At 50.7% G+C, this 12,345-nt stretch overlaps 6 protein-coding genes across 6 annotated transcripts; 4 read left to right on the top strand and 2 right to left on the bottom strand.

Moving 5' to 3' along the window:
* The first annotated feature begins 682 nt into the window (after nt 1-682).
* On the top strand, nt 683-4,410 carry MYCFIDRAFT_216963 (uncharacterized protein). The gene is made up of 8 exons (XM_007933569.1): nt 683-952; nt 1,020-1,025; nt 1,102-1,172; nt 1,826-1,930; nt 2,017-2,077; nt 2,157-2,205; nt 2,350-2,479; nt 2,538-4,410. The coding sequence occupies exons 1-8, from the start codon at nt 730-732 to the stop codon at nt 3,648-3,650; spliced, it is 1,758 nt and encodes a 585-aa protein (XP_007931760.1). The 5' UTR covers nt 683-729; the 3' UTR covers nt 3,651-4,410.
* MYCFIDRAFT_70697 (uncharacterized protein) lies at nt 3,126-4,896 on the bottom strand. The gene is made up of 2 exons (XM_007933160.1): nt 4,710-4,896; nt 3,126-4,503 (listed from the first exon to the last, which is right to left on the bottom strand). Exons 1-2 carry the CDS (start codon nt 4,877-4,879, stop codon nt 3,951-3,953), a joined length of 723 nt encoding a protein of 240 aa, XP_007931351.1. The 5' UTR covers nt 4,880-4,896; the 3' UTR covers nt 3,126-3,950.
* Nucleotides 4,897-5,292: 396 nt separating this feature from the next.
* Nucleotides 5,293-5,880, top strand: MYCFIDRAFT_200393 (uncharacterized protein; the record flags this gene model as incomplete). The annotated part of the gene is made up of 1 exon (XM_007933568.1): nt 5,293-5,880. The coding sequence occupies one exon, from the start codon at nt 5,293-5,295 to the stop codon at nt 5,878-5,880; it is 588 nt and encodes a 195-aa protein (XP_007931759.1).
* Nucleotides 5,881-6,255: 375 nt separating this feature from the next.
* On the bottom strand, nt 6,256-7,232 carry MYCFIDRAFT_57497 (uncharacterized protein; the record flags this gene model as incomplete). The annotated part of the gene is made up of 3 exons (XM_007933134.1): nt 6,256-6,533; nt 6,593-6,709; nt 6,778-7,232. 3 exons carry the CDS (start codon nt 7,230-7,232, stop codon nt 6,359-6,361), a joined length of 747 nt encoding a protein of 248 aa, XP_007931325.1. The 3' UTR covers nt 6,256-6,358.
* A 2,197-nt stretch (nt 7,233-9,429) lies between these two features.
* MYCFIDRAFT_216960 (uncharacterized protein) lies at nt 9,430-10,463 on the top strand (the record flags this gene model as incomplete). The annotated part of the gene is made up of 2 exons (XM_007933567.1): nt 9,430-9,927; nt 10,436-10,463. Exons 1-2 carry the CDS (start codon nt 9,446-9,448, stop codon nt 10,461-10,463), a joined length of 510 nt encoding a protein of 169 aa, XP_007931758.1. The 5' UTR covers nt 9,430-9,445.
* Nucleotides 10,464-11,053: 590 nt separating this feature from the next.
* MYCFIDRAFT_212621 (uncharacterized protein) lies at nt 11,054-11,786 on the top strand. The gene has a single exon (XM_007933566.1). It carries the CDS (start codon nt 11,251-11,253, stop codon nt 11,731-11,733), a length of 483 nt encoding a protein of 160 aa, XP_007931757.1. The 5' UTR covers nt 11,054-11,250; the 3' UTR covers nt 11,734-11,786.
* Nucleotides 11,787-12,345: the final 559 nt, after the last annotated feature.

Raw genomic sequence — 12,345 nt, 5'->3', positions numbered from 1 at the left:
CCCGCAAACTCGGCAGTGATTTGGGAATCTGCCACTGCTGCGGAGCTGCCTTCGGTGGTCGTGCGCTTGAAGCCGAACCTCTTCATGATGTAACTTTATGATTGAACGGTCGAGCTGTGGAAGGCAGGCCTGGAGCGGAGGGATCAGGCTGGTCATTGCTATACATATGTATATGCCGCGCGGGCCCTGACCTAGCGTGCTGCTACCACACACTGACACTACTACTGTACAGCACCACACCATAGACTTTTGAGGAAGCTCGTTGTTGCATTGGACCACCAATGCGTACTGCTCCTCTTGAAGCCTAGTGCTGGAGACAAGCTCGCGCTTTGAGTCCGCACTGGACCGACGAAGAAGCATGGTATGGCATGGTGCAGGGTCGTCAACGTTTCGGTGCTATTATCTACACCGGGTACGCCCTGTACATAGACGAAACGCCCACCCCTGCGGCTGCTGTTTGATCCAATAGGAGAAGCAGACTATGCCTGTATTGAGTTGGATTTCTCCGACAATCTCGCGGACGCTAGCATTCGCTTCTTGAAACCCTTAGCCATCCCTGTTGAACATGAGTTCGCGGCAATTGTTTCAATACTTTGTTTGTTGCACTTCTGTGGCCGTACGGTCTATAAAATAGGGGTGGAAGGTGTTTATACTTCGACTCGAACTCTTCCATCCGCGACTTGTCGGTCGGTTCAACTGCGCCTCGAGTCACTCGCTTCGACATACAACATGTATCTTACCACCCTTCTCTCCTCCCTTCTAGCCTCTGCTATCATAGCGTCTGCGGCCGTTCCAGGCGTCAAACCTTACTATTATCGCCTCGAGGGATTGATCCCACGTCACGAATTAGTAAAGATGATGGGTCCTTCGAAATATCTACCAAGGGCATCAACTCCAGAGGCAGGAGGTGGAATTCCACACTCACCGCCTCCTAAAAATCCGACTGGCAACGGTAAGAGATGGTCGAGCCTGCAAGGCAAGCTACTTTATATATACATGCTAATCTGACTTCTCCGTAGAACCTGGTAAGAGATCTTCGGAGCATAAGCTACATCATACACGTACATTATCATCATACTAATCCACCTTCGACGCTCATAGGTTGGTCCGCAATCGACAAGGCTTCGGGCTGTCCGCATAAATGTTGTACAGCGGATGCTGATGGTTCCTGCGTAAGTTGTCAGCGCAGCGACTCGGCTCGCGAACAATGGTTTTACTGATTTTGATTCTTCTATAGGAAGGTTGTTGCAAGTGGGACCCAAATGATCCTGCACACATCCATAACGCAGGGACTCCGTCGGAATGGAAGGAGTATCAAGGAGACTATCTTACAGCACCACCTTGCCAGAAAACAAACACTTGCAAACCACCACCACCAACACCACCACCACCACCTTGCCAGAAAACAAACACTTGCAACCCACCCCCACCACCAACACCACCTTGCCAGAAAACAAACACTTGCAAACCACCACCACCACCAACCCCACCTTGCCAGAAAACAAAGACTTGCAAACCACCACCACCACCTTAGGAAACAGCGAACAGTTCAGGCAGTATACCGAGTGGGGCCGAGTGCCTCCCTATAGGTGGACGTGGGTAATGCGTAGCGCAGTATGAAGGTTCGACTCCTTTGGCGAGCTCAAGCACCTCATCTAGGGTAGCATATTTTGTTGTATATTTCCCTTTGAAAACTGGGCCGACGATATCTGGTATATAAGTTGCCTCAATTTTGCCGATATGCTCATCCAATTCTGTCCGTACACACAATTGCTACCTTTTCTGCTCGACTTATGTTCGCTAAGAATAAGAATCTCCGGTCTAGCTTGCAAAGGGATGCGTAGCTCTTCTCGTTCCTACCGCCTACCGCCTACCCGTTGGAGAGAGAAGTTGGGGCAGGTTTGGAAAGGGAGGCAAGAAGAAAATCGACGTTAGTCATGGATCTTTTTGCGCGTTTCATCGTTGAAGATTTGAATGAGGATGGGAGACAGAATGCGAAGACTGAGTGTAGTGTAGGACTTTCAAGTCCATGGAGGGAGGAGAAGGAAGAAGATCAGGATGCGAGGCTTGTGGAGACGTGAGTGGATGACCAGGAAATGCTCCGAACTTGATCAAGGGATCACGCTGTGTAGCTGTGCTGTGCTACAAGATGCCAGAGCCTTCATCAGAGTATAGATATAGCAATCGCATGAGCGAGATCAGATTGTGCGCGATGAACAAGTGCAAGGCCAAAAACATGCTCCTGCACAAGACAAGCTTTCGTGGTCCGCGCTAAAATTGGACCCTGCAAAAGTCTGACGTGCCTTGTTGATGAACATTTTTCTGCTAGAGGTGCACACAATCGTTTAGCATGACCACCGTGATGGCCGACGACGACTCCGACTCCTCTATCGGCGACGATATCGAGACAAATGTTCTCCTTGCCTACGCCTCCAAAGAGCCCACGAGCGACGACTTCAGCCAGCTTGGCGGCCATCCAGTACGCAGAGCAGACGTGTGTATGTGAGAAAGAGCTTGGCTAAGAGATGGGTATCTAGATTTGGATTGATGGCAAGACTGCACCAGATGGCGCGCTTGCAAAATGCAAAGTGTGCAATTCGCATATGAGTCTGCTGCTTCAGCTCCATGCCGATCTCCCAGGCCATTTTCCTGGACATGAGCGAAAGCTCTACGTATGGGCATGCAGACGCAAGGCTTGTAGGCGGAAAGAAGGAAGCGTAAGAGGCTTTCGAGGGACTAGACAAGTCAAAGTCGATGCAGCAGGAGGGACAGCTCAAGAGAAGACGGCAACGCAATCCGCGGCGCCAGCAAAGGTCCAGACTGGCTTGGGAGAATCTCTATTTGGCGTGGCCAAGTCCAACACAAGCACTTCAACCAACCCGTTTGCCTCGCCGTCTGGAAATGCAACTCTCTCGAATCCCTTTGCAAGCGCTTCGAGCCTAGCAGCCAAGCCTCCCCAGAAGCCCGAGACGAGCGAATCTCTACCACAAACCTTCGCAGAGAAAGCCAAGATCTCCTCGCCTCTAGATGAACCTACTCCTGAACCTCAACCCAAAGGCCCCAAAGAGCCATGGCCAGAGAAATCCGCTTTCCCAACAGCCTACCCTTCATACTACCTCGACGCCGACAAAGAATACATCGACCCCGAGCCCCCTTCACCTGCACAATCAACGCAAAACATCCGAGTCGACGACGACGCAGACGGAAGTAGTAGTGCAAGCAACCAAGAACTCTTCGAGAGCAGCATGGACAAAACATTCCAAAAATTCGCGGACCGACTCTCTCAAAACCCCGAGCAGATCTTACGGTACGAATATGCCGGTCACCCACTTCTCTACAGCAGATCTGATGCTGTGGGCAAACTTCTTGATCCGACACACGCAAATGAGAAGGTCAAGACGATTGCCGCCGGTAAGATTCCTGCGTGCAAGAATTGTGGTGCTGAGAGAGTGTTTGAGATGCAGTTGACTCCGCATGCGATTACGGAGTTGGAGGCTGAAGAGGAGGGATTGGATGGGATGGATTGGGGCACGATTTTGTTTGGCGTTTGTAGTAAGGATTGTCAGCAGAAGGGTGTTAAAGATGGGGAGGTCGGGTATGTGGAGGAGTGGGTTGGTGTGCAATGGGAGGAGTTGGCGGAGCAGAAATAAGGCAGTGCTTCGGAAACGCAGAGCATTCGCTAGCTGAACGTTTGGCTGGAAGACGCTGTGCTGGCAATGCAAGTACGAGAAGGCGTTAATGAAAGCAGAGATGTCATTTACGGTTTCGACGAGTTTTCATTCCAGCATAGCTCATTCATGCAAGTACATAAGAGCGGGTATCAAGCCCCATCGCTCATTCATGGCCACGCCAAACCTCTGGTGGCGCTTTTTGCCCCATCCTCCGATACCCATAAAACGCCACGCTAGCAAAAAATGCATCTCCTTGACATCCCGGTGAAAGAGACCGAATCAAGCAGGCTGCTCATACGCCCTCTTCACCATCCTCCCAAACTGTCCAAAATTCACCGTCTCCCTCTGCACCACACTCCTCGCCTCATTCTCCTTGTTCAACGGCACCTTCACCTGATCCCCTTCAATATACCACCCACAAACCTCCTGGACGAAATTCTCAAACTTCGCTCCACTGACGTTCAACCAGCCCTCCAACACCTCTCGTCCCACCTGCTGCATGCATTGACTCACCACCACCGCGATGCGGATCCTCATCGTATCCTCGAATCCCACCACATCGGCGCACAGATCTGAGTACAAATCGTCGGATTCGAACGTGTCCCAGAAATCTCGGTATTGCGCGTTGTTGAGTTGGTCGTGGAGTTTGGAGAGGTGTTGGACTGCTTCGGTTAGGGAGCCCGAGGGTTGTTTGTCGGTTGTGGTTTGCAGGGTGTAGGGGGGTAGGAGGGCTAGGGCGAGGGAGAAGTCTGGGGATGGGAAGACGGTGAGGGATTTTACGAGGATGTTGGTTGTGGTTTCGGCGTGCGAGAGGTGTGGGTTGAATTGGTATCTAGGTAGCGAGGTTAGTGTGCTGTAGCTGTGGGGGTTTTTTTTTCGTAGTGGAGAGATGTTGTGGTTTTCTTTTCAGATAGAGCTAATATACAATCGCTTCATGCAGCTCGGGTTCATTCGAGTTGTCGGGTAATAGGAAACGTTTTTGATTTTTGTTCATCACGGAATGTGGGGTTTGTAGTGTGGGAATAGCGTTGGACTCACAGTTTCAATAATGCCAAGTTTGCGTAGCAGTCGTATGTCTGGTTTTCGCACTGTTGCGCGACGTATTCTTGGAAGACTGTCGTTGTCTCTGGGTTGTAGCGGTCCAGTCCATTGAGGATTTGATCCATCGACTCCGGCCGCTCAGGGCACTGGTCGAATGCGAAAGGCATGGCGGTGGTGTTATGATATGGGTTTTGTGTGGAGGTGTTGTTCGAATGTCGACGTTGAAATTGTGTGCCCGCAGAGGGTCCGGCTGCAGCCAGAAGTTGTGATCGCCACGACTTCTGGCATCTGAGATAGCTTCCCGATTGCCATCATACCAACAAACATCCAGTCATTCACTACTTTAGGCTAGACATTATACAAGAGACCCGGCGGTGCTACAAAAGCAGACTCTTCCAGTTCTCGCCGTGCTTTGGTGCGACATACAGCCACAACATTCGTTTTCGTTCCCTACAACCTGGGAAGCAACGGATAGCATCATCCATAGCCTCGAGGCAAAGGATCAACTTTCTGGACAGAGACACCTTCGTCCGCAAGACAAGCCGTCCTAATTCTCCAGATGGAACTGTCACAGGCCTCAATGTCTCCAACTGGAGGCAAGCCATATCTGCTGAAGCTACCTCAAGAGCTACGAGACCTAATCATGGAATACATCATCCTAAAACCGGAGAACACAATAACCATGCTGCCCAATTTCAACTGCCACAAGAATGAGATCTCTGCCCGACCACCTTCGATATGTAGCGTCAACCAGCAACTTCGCTACGAAAACCTGCCCAAATTCTACTCCGATAACACATTTACCGCTCAGCTTGACAACAAGGAAGACCTCGAAACTGCAGTAACCTGGCTCGCAGCGCTGGGCGATCAGAACGTCCGTCATCTCCAGACACTGTCGCTGTGTGGATGGACTCGAGTCCCATTTGGTCATATGGTTAGTCGGAGGTGGTTGAACGTCACGCTACACCTTAAGAAAGGGGTAATGGATGTGCGCCAAATGGAAGCGGACCTTGCTGCCGATGACCTTTATTGCCGGGTCAACACGACGATTGAGGAGCTGAAGGCTAGTTTCGCGAAGCTTGTGGAAGCGAGGTCCGGACTTCCTTGGGATGTGCGAAGCGTGCAGGAGATTATGGAGGGATTCAACATGCTCTGTACCGGATATTGAAGCGTCATTCTGAGCCAGATCTGTTCATCCAGATTTGTTCTTGGAAGACACTCTTCGAAAAATGCCAAGCGTTTGATGGACATGAATGAGTGGCTTTACTCTTCGGCAACGTGGTTCGCCATAGAGCCATAAATGCTGCGTGCCGCATAATGTCGGTTGTTCTCAATCCGCCAGCTCCCCAAATCGGGACTCCAAACGGCTATCTTTCATACGGGACTACATATGTTTGGCGAGTCTGGTCCGTCTCGCCTCAGGTCACACCAGGCGCTGACTTGATGGGTACATTCAAATCACACACGATTGCGGGATCAGACGCCTCGGCGGAGACTGAAGTGCTGTCAGGCTCCAAACCCGGGTTTGCTCGTTCTCAGCTTTCAGTCTTTTTGCGAAATACGGCATCGCTCGACATTTATTAACCAACTGCCAAACCTGCGAACTCTTCTCTTCTACGCTTTCTTGGACTTTTCGCCTGGTCTGGCTACCACTGCTGCTTCTCGCCGTCCCAACCCCAGAGCTTGCCGCCATGAGACTCTTTGGTTGCGGCGTCGATCACCTTCTTCATGCCACTGACGGAGTCCTCCACTGGAAGCGGCGCCATATCACCAAAGCCAATAGCCTTTGCGCCCTTATTGCCCATATCTGTCTGAACGAATCTACGTTGACTGTCAGCAGCCTGCATTTTTATTGGTCTTGATCTCGGCAGCTAAGTTACCCAGGTTCCATCACGAAGGCAGTAATTTTGTCCTCTTCACCATTCATGCGCTTCGTCAACCAGTGTACCGCTGCCTTGGTTGGACCATAAGCTGCATTCGAAACTGGATGCTGGTTTCTGAAAGTTCCTATCAGCGCTAGCTCCACAGCGTGTACCATGGTCAGTCATCTATGAGGTAAACATACTCAAGCCATCCCGCACTGCTACCCATGGTGATAAATTTCGGCCCCGCAGCCTTGTTCAGCAGATCTCTTGTCGCCCGATACAAGCTCACCACGCCATAGACATTTGGAACCAGATGCTTCTGCATATCGTCGGGCTTCAGATCCTTTACAGCTGGAAAACTGAAACTGAAACCGGCATTCGCGATCACAGTGTCCAAATGCTGGATTCCTTCGCTCTGGAGCTCACGAACAGCGTCGAACGCATCCTCAGTCACAGTTGCGTCGAGCTTGACGACGATGACTTTGCTGCCTGCTCCACTGGGGAGGCTCTGGAATTCCTTTGCAGTTGTCGGGTTTGGAGCTCTATTCGCTGCAATGACGATGTGGTTTGGCTGTGCAAGGTACTTCTCAAGCAGACCTCTGCCAAGGCCTCGATTGGCTCCTGAGATGAGAACTATGGTGTTGCTGCCTGTCATCATTTCTCTACCGGACCATTCGAATCTTAGAATTCTGCTTGTCCTGCGAGTATTTGAGCTTTTGACGTTTGGAACAGAAAATTGCCCTATGCCACTTCATGAAGGATTCCAGCTGGTCATACTGTACTACTGGTCCGGACATAAACGGCTTTCAATCTCGCAAGAAAAGTCGCCGGACATAAACGGCTTTTAAGCTGTCCGCAAGAAACTCGAAGTGGAATTCTGGTTCTATTCACTTGGGCTCAGCATATCCACGTAGCCCGGTGCGAAGATTTCTCTTGTCTCCAACGAATGAAGCGTTTCCGACGGGGCGATTTTCTGACACCAAATTTCTGACGCCGGGGACTTTGTTCCCCCGAACATCAGATGCCATGAATGAATCGGTAAGGCCAGCGAGATTGTACACATGCTCATCATCAGTATCTGCTCTCCAGGCTTCAAATACCTTCGGCGCACGGAGATTACCTGTCGTGGCGACGGCCGTGAAGACATGACGGCACCACCATTATGCTACGGAACTTCGAGCAAGAGTATGCTGCCGAGCTAGAACCTATCTCAAGCTTTTTATCGGTCGCTTGCGTCCTGACTGCTCTTGTGTCTGCTTTGGCGAAGGTGAGCATCGCGAGTCCTGTCCGATCCCCGCAAAGTCGAGTGGTATAGACGATTATCAGATTGGATCCCGTAAGAAGCGCCATTAGACTCTCCCTCAACATTGATCTGTTCTGAACATGGACTTGTATCTGATGAGCCACATTTGCGACACCCTCATGAACCATGAATCATGAATCTTGAATCTTGAATCTTGAGTCATGAATCTTAAATCTTGGCGAAGTGGGATCTTTTGATCTACCATGTCGCACAAGCTCACACCCCGAGTCCCACTCATCTCAGGCGATGTTCGGACTTCATCACCTGCATCCCTCTTCCAGCAACTCTGGTCCTCCAACACCAAGATTTACCGTAAAGTCTGCTTGACACTCCGGCTTTCCCGCCATCCACATAGCGATACCAGAGTTGTACTGCCAGAAACTTTTCACGACTTTCTTCTGTGCGGTGTCAATGAACCGGATACTGATCGATGTTATAGGAGATTCGGCGCCAGGAGGGCCAAAGCGTTGGTATGGCAATTATGAGAAACGACAATATCGTGAGAGTGACAAGGTGGAAGAGGTCTGATGTGATCGACGTATGCTTGTCGGCTGGTGTAGTGAGTCTCGCTGAGCTTCGAAAATATCAGGAGGATAGCTGAGCGGGCGAAGGTTGGAATATGGACCCACTGCTTTCTGCCACTGGAATGAGTCACTGTCGGAATAGGCGATGAGGTCCTTGTGAAGATATTTCGGCTGTTTTCTCCCAGCTGTCACAGATTAGCAAAATGTTTCTGCTCAGACCGGAGGAGAGTAGGTACCCTGTGACTTTGCCGAGAATGTCCTTGTATGCTTGGACGTAGACATCGCAAATTTATAGAACGGCTCGAGCTTGACCTCACAGTCGGGAGGTGTGGTTCCAGTCCAGCGAGATTTGGCATCCTCATGGGCATCTCAAGAGCTAGCTGCAAGCCAACGAGAAAGAGCAACGATTTCCGCAACTCCACGCTGCAGTCAGACCGCCACACGCGAGACCACTCCAAAGGCTTCAGTTGGTGCCAGATGGAGAACAGTCGGTTTTGCCACAGAGGCCGTGTCCTACGTGTTGGTTGGAGGTGTTGGTGCATAGTCTGTCCTTCTTTCTCGCTTGAAGCTCAGGCGCCAGTCGTACAGATTTCCCCAATCTCTGACGGGCATTTGGAGCACACAGTCAGGTGCACAAGCGCCTGAGAGAAATATCGAGGTCAGGACTTCCAGCAACGTTCCGTCCCGTACAATCTGGGAAGTCCCACTGGCGATTATCCAAGCTCTTCTGAATCTCTCGCAATGCCCTTAAGGCACAAAGACGTGTAGCTGAAGCATTCTGGAGGCGTGGCTCGTTCGTATCCTGGCGCTTGCGTAGCATTCGACGATGAACATGTCAAACTTGTCGGAGACAGTGAGGGAAGACCCGGAAGAGTAAGAGAATGTCAGAAACATCCTGACATCCTGCAGGTTTTAGAGTTTCGGTCTCGTATGGAGGCTGTCTTGGCTCTTGGCACCTCCTGCGCCTGCGCCTGCGCGTGCACCTTGACTTGAACTTCGACTTCGCCAGTAACCTCCCGGTCGCGTCCTCTCGCGAAACATATGGCAGCATCATTACCTCCAACCCTTGATGGCTGGGAGCGGATTCGCGGGCCGTACGATGTTGTGCGCCGGCCTGATCGAGGCACTGCCACCAAGATCCGAACAGAGGAGGCGAGATCACAGGAGGCATCACCACTCTTCACATTGCCTGCGGAGCTAAGAAGTCTCATCTTCGAGCATCTGGTGGGCGCTGGAGTCGTTCATCTACGCGAGCGAGAGTGCGGGAAGCATGAGAGTTGGACCACGATCAGACGATACAAGGAGTTCAAGCGGACCAGCGATGATGCATCTCAGTTTCGCTTTGTGGACCGTCCGGCCAAGCTTAGCTACGCTACTTGTCAGAAGCCTCAAGATTGGCAAGTCCGCTATGCCTTGAGCCAGCGCGCAGCCACGATCCCCAAGGAGTGCTTCGACCGGAACGGATACCTGCTAGACTTCACCTCAGACCAAGTGCTGAGGAACTACACGAGGAGTCACGATCAGTGCGTCTGTGAAGCTCTGCGAGACTTCAGACTGCGTGATTACGGAGGAGGATGCAGCACTTTCCATCCAGAGTCACTAAGGAGCGGTGGATGCACCGCATGTCAAGCACAATATGAACGATGGACAGCAACTCACGGACCAGCACCCAAAGGCTTGAAGAGCTTTCATGCCAACTCTGGCATCGACTTGCGCTTTCTTCTTACATGCCGCCAGGCCTATAAGGAAGCATGGCATCTGCCTTTCACGCAATACACTTATGACTTTCCTGACCGCTATCAATCCTTACTGGACTTTGCACAAAAGCTTCTGTATCCTCATCAGAGGGAGTTGCTCCATACAATCCACATCAGGGATTGGTATTGTTCACGGTATGATCGAAAAGACGTACCAATTCCGGCTTCCTTCCTTCCTGGTTTACGCAGGCTGCAGTTGAGCTTCTTGGATGACTGGGTATTGTTCCCAGAACTAGAATTGAAGCTCCCAGCAGCTTATGATGATCTGGCGAAGACGTATCAACTGGAATCAGTTGAAGTAATCAGTGGTTGTGACCTGCGAGACATTGATTCAAGGCCGAAGAATCGCGAGTACGCTAAGAACATAGAAGACACATTGCTTCGCAGATAACATGGAGCCATGCGTCTCACAATGATAAAAATGATTACGAGCACATGAACGTCTCGCGACACTCATCACATATCACGATGGAAGGATCAAATCAATGATTTGGTTCATGTTCATCGCATCCAAATTGGCGAAACGGATCGTCGGCCGATCTTTCGGCCCATCGGACTCACCCACTCAGAGCTCCGACCTCGCCGCCTTCGACCTCATACGATCAGCTCATCATTCACCAGCGCTTGGAGACATTTTCTAGAGAGGGTCGAGCAGATCTCACAAGGCAGGCGAGATATTGATCACACACGAGGAATCACAGCATCGTGATGACCGAGCCACATCCGCACGACCGAACATCCTTTCCCACAGCATCACCTTTCCTACGACTACCTCTGGAACTCCGCGAAGCAATCTATCATTACGTCTTTGGACACCAGACGATACACATCATCCGCCAATTCTGCAGCTCTCGCCATGGCGACCTGGGTGCGACACTTTGTCGCCTGCCCCCAAACGACTGGTCTGAAACTTACGCTCTAAGCCAGTCATCAGGCAAAGACCATCGCGGTCTCTTCAAACCCGAATCCCAAGGAATTATCCGCAATCACACTTCCAAGCATCTCGACTGCAGCGATGTCGCGAAAGGGCCTGCAACAGGCATAAATCTACTTCATGTGTGTCGACAGTTTTACCGAGATACATCAACGATGCCGTATAGCGTCTCGACATTCTGGTTCAATGACGAGTTTGCGATGGAGACTTTTATTATGGAAGCTCTTACAGCTCGGCAACGTGAAGCTATTACGCATATCCAAGTTGGCCTGAGTGTGCGGGCTGGTATGAATTTCGCTACGTGTCTACAATCAATGCCTAATCTCAAGAAACTGGAGCTGAATGTTGCGTACTTGGACGCCGACTTGTTTACGCCTTGGTTACAGGCTGGCGCACCGGAGCCGGATGATGACTTAGAGTTTCCGGTGAAGCTGAGAGCCAGGGTGCAAGTCATTGCGGGATTTGATAAGGGAGACCAGATTGATGTTGGAAGAGTCGTTAGGCGACGAGTGGCTTTGAGGTTGGAGAATTTCTTGCTCGGGCGTCCTGTGGATGATGATGCGCAGGTGCCGAAGGGAAGTTGCGATCGGTCTATGTCGACTTGGCGGTATTTGTTAAGGAATGGATGTAGTATATAAAAGGAAGTAGCCTACAAGAGATAACTCGTAATTGAATACCCCTTTACCGCTCCATTCTCACGATTGCAGTAAAATTACAATCGATGAGAAGAGCAGTCGCGGTGCTCGGAGGCCCTCGAAGGCCTATAGAGAATATTGAACTTTAAACGAATCGGTAGTTCTAATGTAAATCTTTAGTTCTATAGGTCGGAATCTGTACGTCTCATCTCGGTCAGTTTACAGTAGGAATCCTGTGTTCCCGCGGTTCTTCAAAGACGATGTAAATGCAGCCTCACGGTGTCAACTTCGTCCACTCGACTCTCGCGTCCCAAAATGTGAGAACATTAGTCTTTGAATTTCTGCAAACTGTTTCGTTTTGTTCTGGAAGTCGTCAACAAGCGACCGCTGGGGAGGAATGCAACTCAGCTCTCTCAAATCAAATCAAATCGACATCCACAATCTTCGAACAATACTCCCCCTTCAAAAACTTTGCATCGGGAACTTTCCTCCGTGGCTCACCTCGCGGTGCATTAATTGTATACGCACCCTCATTCTCACCGGGTGTCAACTTCTTCCAATCGATCCTCGGGTCCCAAAACGTAACATCTTCAGTCTTAGAATTTCGGTAGTAGA

Source organism: Pseudocercospora fijiensis (assembly GCF_000340215.1).
Source record: "Pseudocercospora fijiensis CIRAD86 unplaced genomic scaffold MYCFIscaffold_10, whole genome shotgun sequence".
NCBI classification, from domain to species: domain Eukaryota; kingdom Fungi; phylum Ascomycota; class Dothideomycetes; order Mycosphaerellales; family Mycosphaerellaceae; genus Pseudocercospora; species Pseudocercospora fijiensis.
Note: the sequence above shows the minus strand (reverse complement) of the source record. Positions and strands in the feature narration are given on the sequence as shown.

Excerpts from the sequence above, each read along its gene's own strand:
- MYCFIDRAFT_212621 (XM_007933566.1), top strand. The coding sequence starts at position 11,251 with ATGCCGTATAGCGTCTCGACATTCTGGTTCAATGACGAGTTTGCGATG.
- MYCFIDRAFT_70697 (XM_007933160.1), bottom strand. The coding sequence starts at position 4,879 with ATGCCTTTCGCATTCGACCAGTGCCCTGAGCGGCCGGAGTCGATGGAT. Across the intron at positions 4,504-4,709 it reads AACTTGGCATTATTGAAACT|ATACCAATTCAACCCACACC; the intron begins GTGAGTCCAACG and ends CTCGCTACCTAG.
- MYCFIDRAFT_216963 (XM_007933569.1), top strand. The coding sequence starts at position 730 with ATGTATCTTACCACCCTTCTCTCCTCCCTTCTAGCCTCTGCTATCATA. Across the intron at positions 2,078-2,156 it reads GATGCGAGGCTTGTGGAGAC|AGCCTTCATCAGAGTATAGA; the intron begins GTGAGTGGATGA and ends ACAAGATGCCAG. Across the intron at positions 2,480-2,537 it reads GCCAGCTTGGCGGCCATCCA|ATTTGGATTGATGGCAAGAC; the intron begins GTACGCAGAGCA and ends ATGGGTATCTAG.